Genomic DNA, 10,110 nt, shown 5'->3' with positions numbered 1-10,110 from the left:
CCTAGCTGTACCAGCAAAAATCATCAAATACCCAATACTGTTTGTGGTTTCATTACATACATGTAACTTTAGGTGGTGGCTACGATACTTACTTTTTTTCAGCTACTAGAAACGTAGATGTGAATATTTAATGGAAAACAGATGGTGCTTGAAATCTCTAACTTACATTTCACAAAAGCTGTTTTGGAAATACTTATGTGTACTTTTACTGCTTTAAACACAGCATAATCTTAGCCTATTCTGATGAATAATTTAAGAATTACTGTCCTACTGTAAGACAGCATTTCGAAGTACACGTGTTAATCATATACTTGATTAAACATTTCCTTGCCTTTCTCTTCAGAATGCCAGTTGGCTTTTGAGGGGATAATTGTTGCAGTGAGAGCGGTGACCGTGGAAACGAGTCCTGCCCGTCTGAATTACTTTAGACACCACCATGAAAAGAAATACTTGTGATTTGCTTTCTCGGAGCAAAAGTGTAAGTACCATTTGTTTTCATTTCTTTTCTAAAAATGTGTACATGTAACTTATTCCTGCTTGGATTATAACACTGCTTTCATAACCAGGCTTATGAGAAACCCTTGGTTAACTATTAGTTCTCAGACTGTGTGCAGTTTATAAACAAGTGAAGATTTGTTCATCTCTGTGACCTGGTCAACATTTGATGGGAATTCCCTTCCAGCCAGTTTATGTGTCTTACTACCCATATGTATAAACCTACTGGCATGATATTGGACACCCTGGCTTTGGGATGCATGCCAAAATTATAGGATTAAAAATTGAAACTAAAAAAATTTATGTCTTGTTTATCAAACTTTCTGGGTAAGTCCAAAAGGATAAATTGAACTTAACACCACTAGGTTCTTCTTCAATCAATCACATTCTGGAAGTTATGTGCACAGTGAATAATGCAAATACTTGATCAGTGGGACATAATTTTCATGAGCTTTCTACCCTGGCATGTGTCTTTAATATCTCTCCTCCTTTAAAGTAACATCCCCCAGGGCCCTGATGGAGGTTAACCTTTATTTCCAAATACTGAGTGTTCTTAAGTTACCAAGATAGTGATAATTTTTAGATTTCGATTAACTTATGAAAGAAAGCATAAACAAATAGAGCAATTCAAAGCTATACAAGGCAGGGATAAAAGTAGACTGTTCATTTCCGTCAGACAAGTTCTAAGAACATGCGCCTTTGTTCATTTCCCCAAGGGGAAAAAAGGCATCCAAACAGATGTAGCTGTGACGTAGGAACATTCATTTGAAGGCATCAGAAAAAACCACAAATGCAAACACATTTCTCTAGTATGGAAATGCTTTGTGTTACAACCAGTAACACAAGACCATCTTTAATTCTTCCTGTAGTTACCATCCAGCTTTTAAGGGCAACTAATGCAGGAGCATGTGGAGAGGAAGTATAGTGTGGTCAATAGGATTTCTTAACAAAATGGGGATAATAGCCAGATATGCCAGCTCTTTGACTGAATACTGACTGTGTTTAATAACCAAGGAAATTCAGCAAACTCTGAGGGAATGTCCAAATTCATTTGTTTTCTTGGTTGGTGTTTGGTTGTATGCCTTATTATATAAAATAAAGAGCCATGGCCGGAAACCTGGAATTCCTTCTATTATTAGACAATTACTCATCAAGAAAGGAGGTAACCTGCATACAAAAAAACAAACTGCAAACACATCTTTCTGTTGCTGATTTTCTCTTATTTCAGTTAAATATGAAAGCAAACTATTCACTTAATCCTTTCTTCTTTTATCAAATTTCAGAGACATGTAATCTGAAAAAAAGTGTAAAGGCAAAAGGAAGACTATTTTGGATAAATAAAAATGCATCATTAAGGATTTTCCTATTCTTGGAGGAAAACATTCTAAAAGCAAATGATTAACTGGGCCATAACTTTAAGGAACTCCGAGTACTTAATTATGCTAAGAGATTTCCTATTTAAACTTGCTTAATGCAAAAATTTTCATCTTGGTAGAAGAGCTCACACTTCCCAGATTAGGGCCTGAGTTGCTGCATTTGTCCAAATGTAAACAGCTGCTGTCGTTTCACGGCTTCTTAGCTTCTTGAGAATCCACTGGCATAAAGGACATGCTTCCACTTAATTAGACAAGTCGAAGCAGGAGATGACTGTTTACCAGAGGAAAGAGCCAGACTTTTTCTTAGTGAGAAGTTGTTACTTTGGAGTTTCAAGACATTATTTTGCACTGGTCGAAAAATGTCACCTACCCACCCCTTACATCTTTGCCATAATAAAATCCAAAATCGTACACTTAGAAGCAGATATTTTCTGTTTTTGATAAGCAACGTTTAAAGAATTAATTGATTTAGAATTTGAGAATGTTTTTCTTTGGCATTGTGATCTTTGAAAATCCAAAGAGAATGTTCTAACTGTTAGAACAGCCTCTGCTCCTCTGTGTGTCTCTGTATATCTTGTATCTGTCACTGTGCAAAGGCACACAAATGGGGGGGGGGTGTTTTTATACAATCATCTATTTATTCCTAAACACTTAAATCAGTGTTCACATTTTTCTCCTCACATTCAAGACCTGGTGCAGTGTTCCTTTTAATGATTAATGCTCTAACTCTTCCTTTAGTTGGGAGGGATCCATGAAAAATTTTAGCTATAAATGTATAAACAAACTACTTTTTACTTAAAGTGACATTTTGCTAGTTTTGGAGGATAATTTGTAGTTGTAGTGGGTAAAAGGGGGAGGAACTGAGCATGTAGACATTAGAAAGGTAAGGCATGGTCCCACACGATCTGCTGTGGGAGACAGACATTCATAAAAAATCACACAAATAAGTGTAAAATAACAGTTCTCCACTGTATCTTCTTTTATAGGGCAAGTATTCTTGAACCTGTCCTCATATATAATGGCCTCTTCCTCCATCCTAGAAAGTGAACGTCCTGAGGACAGGGGCCTCGCTTGTCTAGTCCTCACTGTACCCTCAGCATAGTGCCTTTCACAAAATGAATGAGTAAATAACCTGCGACACCTGCTGAGAGAAGCCTCCTAGCACAATGACGGCTTGTAATAGAAAGACTTGGCCTCAGGGAGGTCAGGCAAGGTTTCCCTGAGGAAAGAGGATTGAAGCTGTGATCTGAAGGGTGAGTTAGCTTCACTAGACAAAGTAGGAGTGGAGGGGTTTCCAGGAAGAGATAACACACGTGCAGTGACTCTACAGAAGCGGGGAAAGCGGTGGCGTCAATGTCATGCATAAAGGCTAGAATAACAAACTCATTGGTGGCAATGATAGGAAGATAGAGGAAACTGAACACATTTAAGAGATATTTAGAAGAATAAAATGATTGAGCTTTTTTGGTAAGGCATTGGATTTGAGATGTAGGGTAGAGGAAAGTGTGGAAGGTAGCTCTAGGGCTTCTGGTTTTCTCAGCATGATGGATGTGGTCCTTCTACTGAGATGGAGACTCTGAGTGAATACCCAGGAGGGAAAGGGGAGAGGGTGAACCTGAGTCTAAGGCTGTTTAGATGGGGATGTAGTAAAATATAGGAGTCTGGAGAGAAATTTTATTTAATCCATACAATATGTAGATTGAGACATTTAAATTTATTATTAAATGTATATCCCAAACAGATTGTTGATTAGATATAGGAAATAGAGAGACACTTTTATACATTTTTTTAAAAATCATGCAAGTTTGATCCAAAGATATCCTTACCAGATCTACAAATTGCCATTTACCTAATTAAAATTCTTATATATCACCACCAATATATCTCTAGGAACTCAAGATGTTAAAATGGATAGAAATATAGTGTCAATTATTTATTTATTTTTTAATCGTCACCTGAGGATATTTTCCTATTTATCTTCAGATAGAGTGTGAGGGAGAAAGAGGAAGAGAAAGTGAAACATTGACGTGAGAGGGACACATCGACTGGTTGCCTCCCCCACGACCCCGACCAGGGCCAGGGACAAACCATAACTGAGGCACATGCCCTTGACCGGAATTAGCACAAGACTCATTGGTCTGCAGGCCGAGGCTCCAACAACTGAACCAAACTTGCCAGGGCTAGTGTCAATTATTTTAAATTTATTCTTCATTTATTGAAATGAAAGACTATCCATTCCTGCAAAATATTAAGTGGAGAAAGTGTTTAGAAATAGCAACCTTGAATATATTCTCTTTTTTTCATCCTGGATAAGCAAAACAAGATCTATACTAGTTGATTTATTAAAACCTTCCAAATATTAGTGCATAAAAGCAGTACCCCCCTCCATTATTTCTGCTGCTATACTGTGGTTAGTTTTGATCTATACCTTAATATATATTGAGTTCCTAAACCAAGTAAAATATATAATTTTAAAATTTATTAATTATTAATTATTTTTTTAAAATTAATTCAAAATAAGTAAAATTGCATAAACTACATTAATTTAAAATAAATCAAAGTGCTTATATTTTTTATTAAATTGAAATACCAAATATAAAAATGAATAAAATATTATTCATATTATTAAATATTATATTAAGATAAACTCATAGGCAGACTTTTCCAATAAATGACTCTAAATTAAAATACCTTCAGACCAATCTATGGTCTTATATATGACAATGAAAGAAGTCCACAAATTTAAAAAACGGGAAGCTATTCTATAAGACATTGTGCATCAATTGAAAATGACAGAAGGCAAATAATTTAAGCTTTATATCCTGACTTGCATAATTGTTCCAACTGTCTACATCATTTGTTTTTAGAATACATGGTATTAATGTTTGTTTATCATAAAAATGGCTTCACTGAATTTTACAGGGCTTATAAAGTTTATAGAGTTTCTAAAATATAATTTCTTTTTCTAGTTGGAAGAGAACTTAAAGATCTTCTGACTCAACCCTTTTATATTTTTCTGATAAGAAAATTGAGATTGAGGCCTGGGGGAGCTGAAATGACTTGCCCGAGAGGTAGCTTGATTTAGTTGAAAAAATGTGGGTTTTAAAATTGTATAGCATTTGGCCCGGCCAGTGTGACTCAGTGGTTAAGCATCGACCCATGCACCAAGAGGTCACCAGTTCAATTCCCCATCAGGGCACATGCCCACGTTGTGGGCCCAATCCCCAGTGGGGGGCATGCAGGAGGTGGCCAATCTATGTTCTCTCTCATCCGATGTCTCTCTCTCTCTCTCCTTCTCCTTTCCTCTCTCTCTAATATCAATAAAGAAAAAAAATTTAATTATACAGCATTTGTCTTTCTCTGATTGGCTTATTTCACTTTGCATAATATTCTCCAGGTTCCTCCATGCTGTTGCAAAAGATAAAATTCCCTTCTTCTTTACAGCTGAGTTGCATTCCATTGTGTAAATGTACCACAGTTTTTTCATCTATTCATCTACTGATGGGCACTTGGAGTGCTTCCAAAGCTTGGCTATTGTAACTAATGCTGCAGTGAACATAAGGGTGCATATAATTCTTCAAATAAGTATTTCAGGTTTCTTTGGATAAAGTCCCAGATGATTTCGCTTATATGTGAAATCTAATGAACAAAATAAACTAACAAAGTGGAGACAGACTCATGGATACGAGAACAGACTGACAGCTGTCAGAGAGGAGAGGGTTGGGAGATGGGTAAGAAGGGTGAAGGGATTAAGTAAAGAAAAAAAGAAAGACACATGGACACAGACAATAGCATGGTGATTGCCAGAAGGAAGGGTTCATAGGGGAAGGTAGAGGAAGATAAAGGGGGAATAAATGGTGATTGATGAAAAGAGACTTGACTTGGAGTGATAAACACACAATTCAATAAGCAGATAATATATTGTAGAATCATGTATTCGAAACCTATATAATTTTATTAACCAATGTCACTTCAATAAATTCAATTAAAAAATAAAATTATACAGAATTAAGTTCAAATTTTGGTTTTTAAACTTTCCAGCTGTAGGACATTTGACAAGTTACTCCAGTATTCTAAAGGGTATTATGAGAATGATAGCAACACGCAATGTTTGATACATCAAAGGTACTTAGTTAGTTCTATCTTTATCATTGCCCTAGATTCCATAGCTTATAAGTGAGATACCCTGTGTTTTTTCTCTCTCTCTGATTCCTAAAATGTAGTCAAAGCTGGCATTTAAAAAAATTTCTTACCCTCTTTAACCTTTTTTAAATACCTGAAAAATACCAATGTTGGAAAATCCATGTTGTCCAGATCAAGTCTATAAAAATTAGTACATTAAAAGGAAAAATAAATAGGAAAATGTAATAAAAAGATGATTATTTAAATAGGATCTGCTTCTTTAAAAACTCTGGATTTTCTGACTTAATAATCATTAGGTAAAAAAAAGGAGAAAATAAAAAACCCTGACCTGGTAGATAAATCTTCTTTCGAGGTATTTATTTTCAACAGGAAGTGTTACAGCAGAAGATTCTCCCATAAATTTTGTGGTATGAAGGCTTTATTTCTTTTTAATGTTTTCAAACCACCTCATATTGGACTGACATCTTTTCTTCACAGGTCTTATCACAGTTTTTGTGTGACTGCTTGGAATTTTACACCTCTTGGGATGCTTCAGATCACATTCTTTTCTTCTGGGTGCTGGTTCTTTGTCCATACACTGACAGAGCGGAGCATGAATGGGTCTGTCTGTGCTAACCTTCAGAAGTGTCTTTGCTGTCTGTGAAAACTGGGGGCAATCCTTGCTGTTCTGACTTTTGCTTCAATGAGATCGAATAAGTCTCATTTGTACAACAATGACAGATTTAACAATTTTTATATAAAACCATACTATCTCAAAACTGTAAGTGGTAAATTGAGGTTTGGTGAAGTATTAATCTAAGTTTCATAGCCAGAAAATTCCATGTAGAAGGGATGCCTAATTTTTGTTTACTGTTGAGTTGTAATAACTCAAATGATTTTTCTATTAAAAGCTTACCATCCCCTGCATCCGATATGTTTTCATGAAGTCATTTTATTTAATTTAGAGCAGTATTTAATTGTAAACATCTGATTTTTTTTTTCCTTCTACTTACATAGCATATCAATTTTGGACAGAAATAGACAGGGTAATTAATATACAATATAACTTCTAAGGATGTTAGAAAATTTTATGAAAAAGTGCTCTGGAAACAACTCTGCTTTCAATTAGGTAGTTTAATTTGCTACAGTGGTCAAAACTTTACCCCCGCCCTTTAGCAACCGTATTAACTCTATCGGCCCTTATCAATCCATTGGTCCCAATGGGAAAGGAACCATTTATAGAAGCCCTGGCACAACATTTGTGACTCAAGTTTTCCTTAACATTTCTTCAATGAAATATTGACATAGTATAACTTTTCTTAAAGATTTAACTCTAGCCGCCTGTGCTTCTACTGAAAATTTTAAAACAATAGATTTACCATTCTTGTATTGAGAATAATAATCACAATGTCCCAACATTAGGCTCTGGCATTTTATTTTTTCCCCCTTTATTGATTTTAGAGAGAAAGGAAGGAAGAAGGAGAGAGATAGAAACATCGATGAAAGAGAACATTGATTGGCCGCCTCCTGCATGCTGCCCACTGGAAATTTGGCCCACAACCTGGGCATGTGGCCCGACCAGGAATTGAACCGACAGCCTCTTGGTGCATGGGTCAATGGTCAATCACTGAGCCACACTGGTCGGGCTCTGGCATTTTTTAATATTGTGATATGCATTTATCAATTTAGCTTTTTACTGACTTCCTGGTATAAGGGAACCGATGTGATAAAGTGTAACAATCTCCAATGTGGGCTTTAAAAACTATATTAGGAAAAAAAAACAAAACAATAAAGTCAGAATCCCTGATGCTGCATCTTTAAGGAAAAGCAAATAAATAAAGAAAGAAATAGATACTATATTAGGACTTCTATTTATATTTACATTTTAATGTCATCCTTTTTCAAATTTCAACTGTATATGTTTGATAAATATATAGTAGCACCTGTGTACAACCAATAAGTCATAAATTGGGAAAATATATTTAAATATTTGTACCACCCTGGCCGGTTTGGCTCAGTGGTTGGAGCGTCGGCCTGCGGTCTGAAGAGACCCGGGTTCAGTTCCCGCTAAGGGCATGTACCTTGGTTGCAGTTTGTCCCCGGCCCTGGTTGGTTGTGCGAGTGGCGACCACTTGATGTGTCCCTTTCACATCAATGTTTCTCTCTCTGTCTGTTCCTTTCTCCCGCCCACTCTACCTGAACAAAAAATGGAAAAATGTCCTCGGTTGAGGATGATAAAAAAATATATATATATTTGTACTGATAGGGGTGTGTAGTCAAAATAGTGTATAGATCAATGGTGCAGTGAAGAAGAAACTATCTGAATTCAAAGACCTGGATTCAATCCTCAGAGACATTTGTACTTAAAGATCTCTATATTATATAAAAGATTCAGGCAAAGGATGGGTGGTTACACTAGGTGGGAGTTCTGTTTCCTACCAGTTATGAGTTTCTTGATTCTAGGTTATATGTGCCTATTCATAAACTGAATTGGAGATCAGTTCCCAAATAAATGTAAAATCAAAGCACTGAGGCAAAAGATTATAGTAGTCAACTCAGGCTGCCATATAAAATACCATAGACTGGATGGCTTAAACAACAGAAATTTATTTTGTCGGAGTTCTGGAGGCTGGGAAGTTCAAGATCAAGTTCCTGATGAGAGCCCTCTTCTAACCCTAATTATCCCCCAAAGGCCCCATTACAGATAGTATCACATTGGGGTGTAGGGCTTGGACATACTCATTTCTGGGGAACACTAACTTTCCATTTCCAATAGTTTGATTTTTAAGGGATGATGTTAATAACTCACTGATATTAATGTCCAGAAGATGGTGACAATAATCTGGAATCCATATATTTGGTCAGTTGGATAATACCAAAATTGATCTGATTAACAACATCATTCTCTTCATTTTCTATTTTCTAGATTTTCTCTCAATGATGATTTGGGAGGTTCTAATCATCTCTTCATAGACCTAGGGGCTAATTTTAATTTTATTTAAAAATATGTTCTCTTCCTTTATGATTCTTGTTTTGCTGGTATATTATTTGTTCTTAACATATAGTCCAATTACATAAGTCTCTGAATTACCTGTCCATTCAATGGATTTACCAGTTGAGCTAACTTTCAGTGGTTTGCAAATTTTCCAGTTGATTACCTGAGTCATTCCCATTCCCTCTAGCAAGGCCACTGTTTTTATGTGAATAAGGAGAGAGAAGTAAAGGTACAGAAAGGGAAGAGGCACATACAAATTTCTATAATTATATATATATATATATATCTCCTCACCCAAGGATATTTTTCTATTTTTGTTCAGATAGAGTGGGAGGGAGAAAGAGGAAGAGAGAGAGAGAGAAAGAGAGACATCAACGTGAGCCAGGGCCGGGGACAAACTGCAACCAAAGTACGTGCCCTTAGCAGGAACTGAACCCGGGTCTCTCTGGACCACAGGCGGACACTCTAACCGCTGAGCCAAACTGGCCACGGTTATAGTATATTTTTATTTATTTATTTTTTTAATCTTTATTGTTGAATGTAGACTGTATTACAGATGTTCCTCATTTTTCCCCCATTGACCCCCTCCTTCCCACTCCCGCCCCCCTCCTGCCTTTTCCCACACTATTGTCTGTGTCCATTGGTTATGCATATAAGTTCTTTGGTTTATTTCTTCCCACCCCCCAACCCCTTTCCCTTTGAGGTTTGTCAGTCTAGCAATGAATTTGTACTTCTTAATCCTTTCACCTTTTTCACCCATTCCCCCAACCCCCCTCTCATCTGGCAACCAACAAAATGTTCTCTCTATCTATGAGAATGTTTCTCTTATGCCTGTTCATTTTGTTTGTAGATTCCATTGTTGATAGATATGCATTCCTTGTCATTTTGTTTGTTCATATATTTTATCTTTTTCTTCAAAAAGACCCTTCATCATTTCATATAATAATGGTTTGGTGGTGATGAACTCCTTTAACTTTTTCTTGTCTGGGAAAGTCTTTATATGGCCATCGATTCTAAATGACAGCTTTGCAGGATAGAGTAATCTTGGTTGTAGGTTCTTGCTTTTCATCACTCTGAATATTTCTTGCCACTCCCTTCTGGCCTGCAAAGTTTCTTTTGAGA

The 10,110-nt window shown here is 36.3% G+C and overlaps 1 protein-coding gene across 1 annotated transcript in view; it reads left to right on the top strand.

Moving 5' to 3' along the window:
* Positions 1–349: 349 nt before the first annotated feature.
* The window catches only part of LOC118641990 (cAMP-specific 3',5'-cyclic phosphodiesterase 4D-like), a 155,596-nt gene continuing 145,835 nt past the window's right edge, over positions 350–10,110 (top strand). Inside the window, exon 1 of the mRNA XM_036279672.1 lies at positions 350–478. Coding sequence (XP_036135565.1) covers positions 437–478 — 42 coding nt within the window. The 5' untranslated portion in view covers positions 350–436. The remainder of the gene's footprint in view (positions 479–10,110) is intronic.

Source organism: Molossus molossus, unplaced genomic scaffold, assembly GCF_014108415.1.
Source record: "Molossus molossus isolate mMolMol1 unplaced genomic scaffold, mMolMol1.p scaffold_m16_p_3, whole genome shotgun sequence".
Classification (NCBI taxonomy): Eukaryota; Metazoa; Chordata; class Mammalia; order Chiroptera; family Molossidae; genus Molossus; species Molossus molossus.
This window is presented reverse-complemented; position numbering and strand designations above follow the sequence as displayed.